Below are 15,294 nucleotides of genomic sequence, written 5' to 3'. Positions count from 1 at the left end.
GAATGAACAGCCCTCTTAGAACCCAGTAGTGGTATTACGGTCTCACCCCACACCATCCCAGCCTGGTTATGGCAGATTGAACGCTGCACTCACTATTGTTCCACGTATAAGCCTTACGTTCAGTCTGGTTTAACCAGGCTATCACCACCCCAATCCATCTCGAAGCTGAAGACCCCATCCCCAATCCCTCCCAACAAGACACAGTACATACACAGAGCCCTGGAACAAGCATGGATACAGAAATAAATCCCATCACAGACCCATTGACTTGAATGGGAACCCCTGTTCTAGTAGTTCTATTTCAGGATAGATATCTTTGTAGTTGTATTTCAGGATAGATATCTGTGTAGTTGTATTTCAGGATAGATATCTCTGTAGTTCTATTTCAGGATAGATATCTGTAAAGTGAGGCCGATTTATATACAGTACAGCTGCTTGCTGCGTGTCTAGTGCCCCCTTCCTTCCTTCCTTCCTTCCTTCCTTCCTTCCTTCCTTCCTTCCTTCCTTCCCTCGCTCCCTCCCTCCATTATTTGAAATCTTAAAAAGCAAAAACCCCACAGCAATTTAAATATTCTGAGAAATAGATTTAAATAATCACCATAACCACTTTGTTTGAATATTACCAGCTGGCACCTGCACATGTCTAACATAAATACAGGGATTTGTGTTGTTTCTGTTGTGCCTTAAGTAAACCATAGCTCTGATAAAGAGTATGAATGATGAGCTCAGGTTATAGAGATAAAGGCTGATATTACTGTGTCTTAGCTACTGTAGTTTCGCTGCTGTAATTTAACTGCTGTAGTTTAGCTGCTGTAATTTAACTGCTGTAGTTTAGCTGCTGTAATTTAGCTGCTGTAGTTTAACTGCTGTAATTTAGCTGCTGTAATTTAACTGCTGTAGTTTAACTGCTGTAGTTTCGCTGCTGTAGTTGAACTGCTGTAGTTTAACTGTCTCAAAGCGTAGCACTAGCAGGCAGCAACATGGGCAGCCATCTTGGGCAGCCATCTTGGGCAGCCATCTTGGGCAGCCATCTTGGGCAGCCATCTTGGGCAGCCATCTTGGGCAGCCATCTCAGATCAGATAGTCAGAGTACAATATAGGGGCTAGTGCCTGTTGCTCTCCCTCACCCATCGCAGCAGGTAAAATTGGTTGCAATGACGTGACGATGACATATTTTATGACATCATGGTCAGGTTGTACACTCAGAAGAAAAGGTGCTATCTAGAACCAAAGGGTTCTTCGGCTGTCGCCATAGGAGAACCCTTTGAAGAACCCTTTTTGGTTGCAGGTAGAACCCAGGTAGAACCCTTTACACAGAGGGTTCTACATGGAACCAAAAAGGGTTCCACCTGGAACCAAAAAGGGTTCCACCTGGAACCAAAAAGGGTTCTCCTATGGGGACAGCCGAAGAACCCTTTTGGAACTCTTTTTTTCTAAGCAACCAGAAAAATAAGTCTTTATATAGTTGTGATCTGGTTATCTAACTTCTTGATGTTGTCATGAAACAGACATTACCTTTATACTTGGTTGTCCGGGTAACAGAGACCAGTTGGTTGTAATCTGTTAATCTAGTGTCTTCTTAACCAGAAAACCAGTTTACAACCAGAAAATTCCAACGTGTGCCAGATTTGGCCTTTTAGTCTGATCTAGTCCATGCCAGTCTAGTCCGGTCCGGTCTGGTTTGGTCCAGTCAGGTCTAGGCACAATGTGAGAGCGTTAGTTTGATAAGTCCCTCCGTGTGCATCTTATAGAGTAGTTTGAACTCTGCTGGCAGCTGGTGGGACTCCTGCCACTTGGTGGTGAACTTGGTACCCTTCTTGTCGTAGTAATGGTAGGGCAGCTCCTTGCCCGTGTTGGGGTCCCAGCCAAAGGGCCAGAAGCCGTACAGGTGGATCTCCTCACACATGGATGAGGCCAGAGTGTACATGAGGATCCCCGTGCTCAGCCGCTTCGGTGACAGCTGCTTGGTCTTCCAATATCTACAGCACAGACCAACAGAACAGACAGGGTTAGAATGGGTTCTGTTAGAATGGGTACTGTTAGAATGGGTACTGTTAGAATGGGTTCGGGTACGGTGTTCCAGTATCTAACAGACACCAACATATTGGATTTAGGAAGAAGAAGAAGAAGAAGAAGAAGAAGAAGAAGAAGAAGAAGAAGAAGAAGAAGAAGAAGAAGAAGAAGAAGAAGAAGAAGAAGAAGAAGAAGAAGAAGAAGAAGAAGAAGAAGAAGAAGAAGAAGAAGAAGAAGAAGAAGAAGGAATGGTAATAGGATGGTTAGGAAAACAGAGCGGGGCGGAGCGATAACATCGGTGAAGCCATGACAACATGTGTATGTGTGTGTGTGTGTGTGTGTGTGTGTGTGTGTGCGCGTGTGATTGTGTGTTCATCTGTAATTGCTCCAGTATTAAATAGAAAACCAATTTAAACCATTGATGCTTTATCACATTCCCTACTGGAAGGAAAATACAATTGGTCCCTTAACAATGGACACAACAGACACTTAAGGTGTCTTAAGGCGGACTGAGCTTCTTAAATGGAGTAATTCTGTCTGAGCAGGTCACTTTCATGGGATTGAGGGAGATTACAGTACAACCAGTCTCTGTCCCAAATGGCACCTTATTTGCATTATGGCAGACTACTTTCAACATGGGCCCATAGAGCTCTGGTCAAAAGTAGTGCACTATATAGGGGATAGGGGGCCATTTAGGACACATCCCCAGTCTCTTCTGAAATTAAGCTCAGATCCACTCACAGACAGATCTCTCTCTGTTTCAGATCCACTCACAGACAGATCTCTCTCTGTTCCAGATCCACTCACAGACAGATCTCTCTCTGTTCCAGATCCACTCACAGACAGATCTCTCTCTGTTCCAGATCCACTGACAGACAGATCTCTCTCTGTTCCAGTCCCATCCACAGACAGATCTCTCTCTGTTCCAGATCCACTCACAGACAGATCTCTCTCTGTTCCAGATCCACTCACAGACAGATCTCTCTCTGTTCCAGATCCACTCACAGACAGATCTCTCTCTGTTCCAGATCCACTCACAGACAGATCTCTCTCTGTTCCAGATCCACTCACAGACAGATCTCTCTCTGTTCCAGATCCACTCACAGACAGATCTCTCTCTGTTCCAGATCCACTCACAGACAGATCTCTCTCTGTTCCAGATCCACTCACAGACAGATCTCTCCCTGTTCCAGATCCACTCACAGACAGATCTCTCTCTGTTCCAGATCCACTCACAGACAGATCTCTCTCTGTTCCAGATCCACTGACAGACAGATCTCTCTCTGTTCCAGTCCCATCCACAGACAGATCTCTCTCTGTTCCAGATCCACTCACAGACAGATCTCTCTCTGTTCCAGATCCACTCACTGACAGATCTCTCTCTGTTCCAGATCCACTCACAGACAGATCTCTCTGTTCCAGATCCACTCACAGACAGATCTCTCTCTGTTCCAGATCCACTCACAGACAGATCTCTCTCTGTTCCAGATCCACTCACAGACAGATCTCTCTCTGTTCCAGATCCACTCACAGACAGATCTCTCTCTGTTCCAGATCCACTCACAGACAGATCTCTCTGTTCCAGATCCACTCACAGACAGATCTCTCTCTGTTCCAGTCCCATCCACAGACAGATCTCTCTCTGTTCCAGATCCACTCACAGACAGATCTCTCTCTGTTCCAGATCCACTCACAGACAGATCTCTCTCTGTTCCAGATCCACTCACAGACAGATCTCTCTGTTCCAGATCCACTCACAGACAGATCACTCTCTGTTCCAGATCCATTCACAGACAGATCTCTCTGTTCCAGATCCACTCACAGGCAGATCTCTCTCTGTTCCAGATCCACTCATAGACAGATCTCTCTCTGTTCCAGATCCACTCACAGACAGATCTCTCTCTGTTCCAGTCCCATCCACAGACATATCTCTCTCTCTGTTCCAGATCCACTCACAGACAGATCTCTCTCTGTTCCAGTCCCATCCACAGACAGATCTCCCTCTGTTCCAGATCCACTCACAGACAGATCTCTCCTTATAAGCTGGGAGCTTCCCGTTCTAAATTCCCCTCTCTCCATATCATACAGCTCAATACAAGTCAATACCCTCCTGATCACTATAGAGTAGAGGAGAAGACCTAGCTACACAACTAGCCACTTCATTATAATATATGCATATTGTTGGTCAATGATATAAGTCGTTTTCATGTCACTGGTGGTAAGGTTATAGTGAAATGCATAGAAAGAAAATGGCTTCAAATACCTCAGATTTCATAATATTTTTCTGAGAATAACATACTATGCTGTTTTGGGTGTGTCCAATGCTATGTTGGGTGTGTCCAGTTGTGATTCTATGTTACTTGTGAGCAGTGACATTTTTTTTTCTTCCTCTTGAAGGACAATAACATTATCAACCAATCAATAAATAAATAAATCAACCAGTCAGGTGTGTCCAGTGTTACCTGTTGACGTACTGCATGATGTTGCCAGGCCACGCTAGCTGAACCTTCAGCTGTCCTCTGTGCTCCACAAAGAAGTCCACCAGGGTCCTGGTCACCGTGGCCGAGGTATGGAAGAAGAAGGCAGGGATCCAGAGTATGGCCCTGTCCAGCTTCTTGAGACTCAGGAAGAAGTTGTTCCTGTCCTGGATGGTCAGCAGATTGTTGTAGTACTTCTCCAGGATGCTGGGGTTAAAGGTCGTGAGGTTGGTCCTCCGCCCCACGTCCCGGCGGAAGATCTCGGTGGGAGCGAAGTTGCAGCGGAAGACGAAGTCAAACTTCTCGATCTCGGGGCCGCAGCGACTCCCTGTGAGGATGCCACTGTTGCCCACCACGGCGCACACGTTGTAGTGCCTGTTGACGATGGGGGAGGCCTCGGGGAGCAGGGACTTGAAGTTCTCTCCGACGGAGAAGACGTACTTGTGGCTGGAGTAGTCGTAATGCATCAGCTGACCCACGCGCACGCTGCTCCGGGTCAGGGTGAAGTTGTGGGCGATGTCGATGTGCTGAGAGATCTCTTTTCTGGAAGAGATGGGGAGATCAGACAGGCGGGGGGGAAATGTTAGATGCGTCCCAAATAGCACCCTATTTCCTATTCAAGGCCCATAAGGCTCTGGTCAAAAGTAGTGCACTATATAGGGAATAGGGTGCCAATTGGGATGCACACTTTTTGTATATATTGTAAATATACACCCCATAGATTAGCAGACCTGGGTTCAAATACTATTTTAAGTATTTCAATTACTTTCACATATCGAAGTATGTATTTGGAAAAAAAAAATATATATATATATATACAGGTAGTTGAATATTAGAATGTATTTGGAAATACATTCGGAAAGTACTGGCATGTTTTTTCAAATACAAATATTTAAATACTCCATGCATTTGAACCCAGGTTTGTTTGGTCGTATGGGTATTTGAACCCAAGTTGGTTTGGTCCTAGGGGGATTTGAAATGTATATGGAAAATAGTTTCAAATAGCCTAGTATTATTTGAAAATACTTTCAAATACCCAAAATACTATTAGTTGATTCGGCCACATTATTTGAAAATACTCAATACACAGAAAATAAGTATTTAAAATACAAATACTTGAAAATGCATGCATTTGAACCCAGGTCTGTAGCTTAGTGTCTGGTCTAAATAATCTTGGCACCAAAATCAGAACCAAACCAGCTACTAACATTTTACTATTAAGGCTGTCACCAGAACCAGCTACTAACATTTACTATTAAGGCTGTCACCAGAGACTATGCCTGGCCTGGGTCATGTTCATTAGGCACACAACATTTGGAAACGGGAAGGGCACAACCTGAATGTGTCCAATAACAACAGTTCTCTGTTGTAAATGTTTTGCAACGTTAGTGCTTACTGAACAGCACCCAGATGTATCCTATAGACTACGTCACCTCTGTTCTGTGAATGCCGTTCTGTTATATCTCCATTTGGAGGCGTTCTCCTGCAGGCCCTCGTTCAGGGCCTTGGTCAGAGGGGTGAAGGCCGGGTCCAGGTACTTCATGGCCAGCTGAGACCTGTTGTACAGACACATTGATACACACTAGAGAAGGCTTGGACCAAAACGTTAGTGTCTACCCGTAAGTAGTCTATTGTCCCCTGCTAATGCAACTCCAAGCCAGAAAAAAAGAGTTTGTTTATTTAGTGTAAGAAGAACCAACCTCCTATTTTGACAGAGACAACCACAGAAACAGTGGGTTGTGTCCATTAGAGAGGGAAGGGAGGCCGGCCCAGTTGGTTCTGATGTTACTGGGTGGCGGGAAGCTGGTAGAAGCAGGGCCTGATCAGCGTCCAACACCCTCTCCTCCACCCTCCTCTCCTCTCCTCCACCCTCCTCTCCTCTCCTCCACCCTTCTCTCCTCTCCTCCACCCTCCTCTCCTCCACCTTCCTCTCCTCCACCCTCCTCTCCTGTCCTCCACCTTCCTCTCCTCTCCTCTCCTCCACCCTCTTCTCCTCTCCTCCACCCTCCTCTCCTCTCCTCTCCTCAACCTTCCTCTCCTCTCCTCCACCCTCCTCTCCTGTCCTCCACCTTCCTCTCCTGTCCTCCACCTTCCTCTCCTCTCCTCCACCCTCCTCTCCTCTCCTCCACCATCCTCTCCTCCACCCTCCTCTCCTCTCCTCCACCTTCCTCTCCTCTCCTATCCTCCACCCTCCTCTCCTCTCCTCCACCCTCCTCTCCTCTCCTCCACCCTCCTCTCCTGTCCTCCACCTTCCTCTCCTCTCCTCCTCCACCCTCCTCTCCTGTCCAGCCACCTTCCTCTCCTCTCCTCCTCATCCTCCTCTCTTGTCCTCCACCCTCCTCTCCTCTCTTCTCCTCCTCCACCCTCCTCTCCTCTCCTCCACCTTACTCTCCTCCACCTTCCTCTCCTCCCCTCCACTCTCCTCTCCTGTCCTCCACCTTCCTCTCCTCTCCTCCACCCTCCTCTCCTCCACCTTCCTCTCCTCTCCTCCACCCTCCTCTCCTCCACCCTCCTCTCCTCTCCTCCACCCTCCTCTCCTCTCCTCCACCCTCCTCTCCTGTCCTCCACCCTCCTCTCCTCTCCTCTCCTCTCCTCTCCTCTCCTCTCCTCTCCTCTCCTCTCCTCTCCTCTCCTCCACCCTCCTCTCCTCTCCTCCACCCTCCTCTTCTCTCCTCCACCTTCCTCTCCTCTCCTCCAGTCTCCTCTCCTCTCCTCTCCTCCACCCTCCTCTCCTTTCCTCCACCCTCCTCTCCTGTCCTCCACCCGCCTCTCCTCTCCTCCACCCTCCTCTCCTCTCCTCACCTTCCTCTCCTCTCCTCCACCCTCCTCTCCTCTCCTCTCCTCCTCCACCCTCCTCTCCTCTCCTCCACCCTCCTCTCCTCTCCTCCTCCACCCTCCTCTCCTCTCCTCCACCCTCCTCTCCTCTCCTCTCCTCCAGCCTCCTCTCCTCTCCTCCACCCTCCTCTCCTCTCCTCCACCCTCCTCTCCTGTCCTCCACCCTCCTCTCCTGTCCTCCAGCCTCCTCTCCTCTCCTCTCCTCCACCCTCCTCTCCTCTCCTCCTCCACCCTCCTCTCCTCTCCTCCACCCTCCTCTCCTCCACCCTCCTCTCCTCCAGCCTCCTCTCCTCTCCTCCACCCTCCTCTCCTGTCCTCCACCCTCCTCTCCTCCACCCTCCTCTCCTCTCCTCCACCCTCCTCTCCTGTCCTCCACCCTCCTCTCCTCCACCCTCCTCTCCTCTCCTCCACCCTCCTCTCCTGTCCTCCACCCTCCTCTCCTCCACCCTCCTCTCCTCTCCTCCACCCTCCTCTCCTGTCCTCCACCCTCCTCTCCTGTCCTCCAGCCTTACCACCCTTAGCCTCGTAAACCCGGCCCTAGGCAACAGTGACTAGGTTCTAGTTTGAATGACGGACTCTTTTGGTAACTTCGATAAGGGCAAAAAAATAATGATAAGGGGAAAAAAATAGTTGATAAGGGAAATAAATAGTTGTCTGTCTTCAACAAATCACAAGGCAGACCTGCCAGAACATCGCGATTTGAAACCAAAGTTTGCAGGCAAAACCTTTGCAGTGCTTTTAGTGAAGGAAGTTGATGCAAACTAGCCACTTCCCGAAATGGAAATGTGATCTCCATCTTGCTTGCTACTATTTTATACTTTTTTCAAGCGGATAAAGTAGTGACGTAGGCGGTGACGTAGTTCCTCTATGCCTAAAGAGTCCATCATTTAAAACAGACCCTAGTCACTGTTGCCTACACCATCCTCTCCTGTCCTGTCCTCCACTCTCCTCTCCTGTCCTCCACCCTCACCACCGTCCTCTCTTATCCTCCTCTCCTCTCCTGTCCTCCACAGCCCTCTCCTATCCTCGCCTCTCCTCCACCCTCCTCTCCTCCACTCTCCTCTCCTCTCCTCCACCCTCCTCTCCTCCACTCTCCTCTCCTCTCCTCCACCCTCCTCTCCTCCACTCTCCTCTCCTCTCCTCCACCCTCCTCTCCTCCACTCTCCTCTCCTCTCCTCCACCCTCCTCTCCTCCACTCTCCTCTCCTGTCCTCCACCCTCACCACCGTCCTCTCTTATCCTCCTCTCCTCTCCTGTCCTCCACAGCCCTCTCCTCTCCTCTCCTCCCCGCCACCCTCCTCTCCTCCACTCTCCTCTCCTCCCCGCCACCCTCCTCTCCTCCACTCTCCTCTCCTCCACCCTCCTCTCCTCCACCCTCCTCTCCTTCACCCTCCCTAACCTCCTCCTCTCCTTCACCCTCATCGCTCCCCTCCACCCTCTTCCTCTCCTTGTTCCACAACTCCTGTCACTCTATTTCCTAGTAAAGTAATTAACAAGCTGTGTTTAGAACTATAGGGCCATTGTTATATTTCCAGTTTTTTTAAAGCGGTCATTCCATTTCATTGCAGTGTTATTATTAGACCCATGCAATTGGACACTTTTGCCCGATTCACACAACGGTGCTGACTCGAACCTGCCCAGTCCAGCATTGGCTTGGTTTGGGTCAGTAGTGTGAAAAGGATATGATGCCTGTCTGCTCCAAGGCTAGCAATAGCGTTAGCATGTAGGCTAGCTAGCTAGCAAGCACTGCCATTATTAGTTTTATGGGAGGATAGCATCATGCACTGCCTGGATGTGTGTCACAAATGGCACCCTATTCCCAATATAGTGCACTACTTTTGATCAGGACCCATAGGGCTCTGGTCAAAAGTAGTGCACTATATAGGGAATATGGTTCCAGTTGGGGGCGCACATCTGTGTAGCCTACACTGGCAGTCTAAAAACGTTCGATTTGCTTAACCGTCAGGCCACCTGATGTCAATTGGTTGCATGACGTCCTGATGGTATCGTACTTGTGAAGGGATTGGACCATGGCTGTTGGGATAAAACATGGTGTGTTATGATGATGTTATGATGGGGGGAATACTTTTTAAATATACAGTATGGGTTCTGTCCCAAATGGCACCCTATTTTCTATAGGGCTCTGGTCAAAAGTAGTGCACTATGTAGGGAATAGAATGCAATTTGGGACACACTCCATTTAATTGATTCAGATATACATGTAGTAACTGTGAGGGTTCACTTTACAGTAGCCTAATTATAATCAAAACAAGAATAAAACAGGACAAAATACTGGGCTGGGGGGAATGGCTACAGTGCATTCGGAAAGTATTCAGGCCCCTTGACTTTTTCCAGCCTTATTCTAAAATTGATTAATTTGTTTGTTTTTCTCATCAATCTACACACAATACCCCATAATGACACAGCAAAAACAGGTTTTTATCAAATTTTGCTAATTGATAAAAAAATTAAAATGGAAATAGCACATTTACTTAAGTATTCAGACCCTTTACTCAGTACTTTGTTGAAGCACCTTTGGCAGCGATTACAGCCTCGAGTCTTCTTGGGTATGACGCTACAAGCTTGGCACACCTGTATTTTGTGGAGTTTCTCCCATTCTTCTCTGCAGATCCTCTCAAGCTCTGTCAGGTTGGATGGGGAGCGTTGCTGCACAGCTATTTTCAGGTCTCTCCAGAGATGTTCGATCAGGTTCAAGTCCGGGCTCTGGCTGGGTCACTCAAGGACATTCAGAGACTTGTCCTGAAGCCACTCCTGCATTGTCTTGGCTGTGTGCTTAGGGTCGTTGTCCTGGTGGAAGGTGAACCTTCGCCCCAGTCTGAAGTCCTGAGCGCTCTGGAGCACGTTTTCATCAAGGATCTCTCTGTACTTTGCTCCGTTCATCTTTCCCTCGATCCTGACTAGTCTCCCAGTCCCTGCCGCTGAAAAACATCCCCACAGCATGATGCTGCCACCACCATGCTTCACCATAGGGATGGTGTCAGGTTTCCTCCAGACGTGACGCTTGGCATTCAGGCCAAAGAGTTCAATCTTGGTTTCATCAGACCAGAGAATCTTGTTTCTCATGGTCTAAGAGTCTGTTAGGCGACTTTTGGCAAACTCCAAGCGGGCTGTCATGTGCCATTTACTGAGGAGTGGCTTCCGTCTGGCCACTCTACCATAAAGGCCTGATTAGTGGAGTGCTGCAGAGATGGTTGTCCTTCTGGAAGGTTCTCCCATCTCCACAGAGGAACTCTGGAGCTCTGTCAGAGTGACCATCACCTCCCTGACCAAGGCCCTATTGCTCAGTTTGGCCGGGCGGCCAGCTCTAGGAAGAGTCTTGGTGGTTCCAAACTTCTTCCATTTAGGAATGATGGAGGCCAATGTGTTTTTGGGGACCTTCAATGCTTCAGAAATTGTTTGGTACCCTTCCCCAGATCTCTGCCTCGACACAAACCTGTCTCGGAGCTCTACAGACAATTCCTTCGACCTCACGGCTTGGTTTTTGCTCTGACATGCACTGTCAACTGTGGGACCTTATATAGACTGGTGTGTGTCTTTCCAAATCATGTCCAATCAATTGAATTTACTACAGGTGGACTCCAATCAAGTTATAGAAACATCTCAAGGATGATCAATGGAAACAGGATACACCTGAGCTCAATTTCGAGTCTCAAAGCAAAGGGTCTGAATATTTATGTAAATAAGGTATTTCTGTTTTGTTTTTTGTATACATTTGCAAACATTTCTAAAAACCTGTTTTCACTTAGATTTTTTTTATTTAATCAATTTTAGAATAAGGCTGTAACGTAACAAAATGTGGAAAAAGTCAAGGGGTTTGAATATTTTCCGAATGCACTGTATCTGTCCCCTGAAGCGAATTTCTCATTGCTGCAAAATGGCTCCCTCCCTCCCTCTCCACATAACCTTGGCTTCCTGCAACAAAAGAAGGAATGATTACGGGGTGGAAATGAATCTACCGCCACGTGTAAATCAGAACCAAGGACAGCTCCCTCGAGCTAGAGAATACAAAAGCAGCCAGTGGCCATGGTGTCAGCTGCACGTTGACGACCTCTCTAGCTGAGCATCATAACACACGGGCCTTGTGGCAAAGCCCTCACAGCAGTACGAGACTTAGAACATGCGCTGTGCTTCTTCTTCCTGACCAACCCGGGATTAAATGATGCTCTATTTTCGACGGGTGGGCGGGATTGTTGTTGTAGGTTAGGCTATTCATTCATTCATTCGGCTGAGTTTCGACATCAGGTGAATAAAAAAACACGGACAGCCGGTAATTCACTAAATCAATAGCCTAATCGTGTGAAATGTGGATGTGTTGATTATTGATATAACCTTAGAATATGATGAGAGACAACCAACAGAGAAGTCAGACTTCTACTGTGACAGTGTAGGCCTTTTGGTTTGTGGTGTACTCTACTACCTACGACATAAACCTCCCTAATATGAAACCTTTGGTTTGAGAATCAGTCTCCCCCAACTGCTATCCTCGAAATAAAAACGTACCATTACAGGCTGTATGATAACAAAGCCAGTTATACATGTATATGCTACAAGAATGCAGCTGTCAAATCATGCACAGTTCAGTGCTATCCACATTTAGTAGCAGCCTACACGCTTCGATTGCGATATCTTACATTACTTACCGAAATCCCGCATGGAACATATACATCCGAGGCCCCCCTGAATTTGCATATTTGGGGGTCATGAAGAGAAAATCTTTCTTTATTGACACGTAGCTGATCAATGAGAGTATGAGCAGAGCGACACTGAACATCATCAAACCCAGGACGCTCGCTATGCGGACCATCTTGCCGTGTTGACATTCCCGTCTGTGCAACGACAAGGACAGCTATGTTGCGCGTTCAGTAGAGAAGGGACAAGTTTCGGAGAAGGAGGACACGGTCCGCTGGCTTGACATATTATATTACATAAGTAGGGAGGCAGAGAGAAATGCCAACTGGTTCTTGTATTTGACGGTATGTCTCTGGGCTCAGAGCGGTTCTCATTCTCCGGGTGCACGGGTCCTGCTCGTGCCATTCCGTTCCCTCGCGGCGAAGATAGATGCGATGCGAATAATGGCACGTGGAGATTCATGCATTTCGAATCTAATTAATTAACCGTACCGGATGCTTAAAGGAGCAGCTAACGTATCGCGGAAATCAAATAAATAAACAACCGCGTTAGGTCCAGTGTCGAGGCGGAGTCTTCCTTTAGGCTACCACAAAGTGTTACTTAGAGTACATGCTGCTTTGCAAACCAGCATGGATTAGGTCCTGTTCAACCTGCATTACATTTTAGCCTGCTTTCTAGAGATGTGCTCCGTGCTGTTGTGGTGTTTATCTCAGGAACATGGGTCAGGGAGCATGTATATCTGTATATCTGTCTATCTGTCTATCTGTATATCTGTATATATGTATCTGTATATCTGTATATCTGTGTATCTGTGTATCTGTATATATATATATGTATATCTGTGTATCTGTGTATCATGACAGTCGTGAAAAGGGCACGACAAAGCATATTCCCCCTCAGGAGACAGAAAGGATTTGGCATGGGTCCTCAGATCTTCAAAAAGTTATACAGCTGCACCATCGAGAGCATCCTGACTGGTTGCATCACCGCCTGGTATGGCAAACCGTAAGGTGCTACAGAGGGTAGTGCGTATGGCCCAGTACATCACTGGGGCCAAGCTTCCTGCCATCCAGGACCTCTATACCAGGCGATGTCAGAGGAAGGCCCTAAAAAGACTCCAGCCACCCTAGTCATAGACTGTTCTCTCTGCTACTGCACGGCAAGCGGTACCGGAGTGCCAAGTCTAGGTCCAAAAGGCTTCTTAACAGCTTCTACCCCCAAGCCATAAGACTGCTGAACAGCTAATCAAATGGCTACCTGGACTTTTTTTATGCTGCTGCTACTGGCTGTTTATTGTCTACGCATAGTCACTTTACCCCTACCTACATGTACATATTACCTCAATTACCTCGACTAACCTGTACCCCCGCACATTGACTCGGTACCGGTACCCACTGTATATAACTTCATTATTGTTATTTTATAGTTAATTTTATTGATATATATATTAATTGTATTTTTTCAATCTATTTTTATTATTTTTGTAATTTTTTGTTTGTTTTTCCAAAAAATATATTTTAATTTATAAATATATTTTACTTTAGTTTATTTAGTAAACATTTTCTTACCTCTTATTTTTCTTAAAACTGCATTGTTGGTTAAGTATTTAAGCATTTCACGGTAAGGTCTACACGTGTTGTATTCGGCGCATGTGACAAATACAACTTGATTTGATCTGTGTATCTCTCTCTCTTTCTTTCCTCTCCTCTCTTCTCTCTCCTCTCTTCTCTCTCCTCTCCTCTCTCTCTTCTCCTCTCTCTCTTCTCCTCTCTCTCTTCTCTTCTCTCTTCTCTCCTCTACTCTTCTCTCCTCTCCTCCCTTCCTCTCACCTCGCCTCACCCCCCCTCCTCTTCCTCTCACCTCACCTCCTCCTCTTCCTCTCACCTCACCCCCTCCTCTTCCTCTCACCTCTCCCCCCTCCTCTTCCTCTCACCTCACCCTCCTCCACTTCCTCTCGCCTCACCCCCTCCTCTTCCTCTTCCTCTTCCTCTCTCCTCTCCTCTCCTCTCCTCTCCTCTCCTCTCCTCTCCTCTCCTCTCCTCTCCTCTCCTCTCCTCTCCTCTCCTCTCCTCTCCTCTCCTCTCCTCTCTCCTCAACTCTTATCTCCTTTCCTCTCCTCTCAACTCTTATCTCCTCTCTCCTCTACTCTCAACTCTTATCTCCTCCCTCCTCTCTCCTCTCTCCTCTCTCCTCTATTCTCAACTCTTCTCTCCTCTATCTTCTCTCTTCTCTCTTCTCTCTTCTCTCTTCTCTCTTCTCTCTTCTCTCTTCTCCCTTCTCTCTACTCTGTCCTCTCTACTCTGTCCTCTCTACTCTCTGGTCCTTGTCCCTGTGAGTGAGGCTTGGACAGATGAGGTCCAGGCAGGGAGCACCAGAGATGGGAGTGATCACCAGGGTTGGCTGCATTAGGCATTAGGGCTATCTCTCTGTCTGTCCACGCTCGGCCGCTCCTGTCACATAGACTCTGTGCTCAATGGGCCAGAAGAAGAGGCTCCATGAATCGTCCATTAGCCCAGTTGGGTTAATAACCTGGCCAAACGGCTTCAAACTGCTTTCCAGCCAAATTGGCAACAACATGCATCACCAATTTTTTTTTTTTCTTCAGCACGCTGGAGTCAGTGGTTGCGTCCCAATGGGCTCTGATCAGAACTAGTGCACTATATATGGAATAGGGTGCCTTTTGAAGATGCAAACAGTGTGTTTCGTTCTGCATGGTGTGATGGATTGACAGGGAGTGAGTCAGGGCCACTCGTGGAGTTGCAAATTAGTAGATTTGCATGTCATTCCAATGCCACATACAGATTTAAGATCTTTAATTTAAGCCAGTTTGCTACAGCAGGAAAATAATCGTGCAGCAACAGAAAAATATAATTATTATGTGGATTATAATTAATGGATATTTTTGTAGGGGTTGCTACATTTTTTTGTAAGGTAATAGTAAAGTCCGACATTTCGAAGTGGAAATTACAAACTTCAGAAGCCTTTTTAAAGCTCAAATACACTACACGTTGTATCCCGCAACATGATGATCAAATGATCCTACATCTTGACTGAAACTGTATTATCTAATAAATATATTTTTTGAATGGTTCTATGGCTTCCACATTCCATGAACATGAGTTAATATTCCATCTACGCTGACCTGAGACAAGACAACACAAGCTCAAACACAAAATAATGTACGTTTGAATGGTGCAGCTAGCATTGATCATCATATTTTGTTAATAATTCACAGTTCCACTTCATGTGAAAAGATAACCTTGTGGGGGGTGGGGGGGGGGGGGGGGGGGGGGGGGGGGCAGCTGGAGAGGAACAGTGCT

The 15,294-nt window shown here is 47.1% G+C and overlaps 1 protein-coding gene across 2 annotated transcripts; it reads right to left on the bottom strand.

Moving 5' to 3' along the window:
- Window positions 1-1,477: 1,477 nt before the first annotated feature.
- LOC311127677 (alpha-N-acetylneuraminate alpha-2,8-sialyltransferase ST8SIA3-like) lies at window positions 1,478-12,504 on the bottom strand. 2 transcript variants are annotated; one of them, XM_084159549.1, is made up of 4 exons: window positions 11,986-12,504; window positions 5,924-6,046; window positions 4,476-5,033; window positions 1,478-1,979 (listed from the first exon to the last, which is right to left on the bottom strand). In XM_084159549.1, the coding sequence occupies exons 1-4, from the start codon at window positions 12,147-12,149 to the stop codon at window positions 1,697-1,699; spliced, it is 1,128 nt and encodes a 375-aa protein (XP_084015675.1). In that variant the 5' UTR covers window positions 12,150-12,504; the 3' UTR covers window positions 1,478-1,696. The 2 variants fall into 2 exon arrangements, with proteins under 2 accessions (XP_084015675.1, XP_084015676.1); XM_084159550.1 differs by lacking the exon at window positions 11,986-12,504 and adding an exon at window positions 6,191-6,260.
- Between the last annotated feature and the right edge of the window lie 2,790 nt (window positions 12,505-15,294).

Source organism: Coregonus lavaretus, assembly GCF_964263955.1.
Source record: "Coregonus lavaretus genome assembly, chromosome: 4".
NCBI classification, from domain to species: Eukaryota; Metazoa; Chordata; class Actinopteri; order Salmoniformes; family Salmonidae; genus Coregonus; species Coregonus lavaretus.
This window is presented reverse-complemented; position numbering and strand designations above follow the sequence as displayed.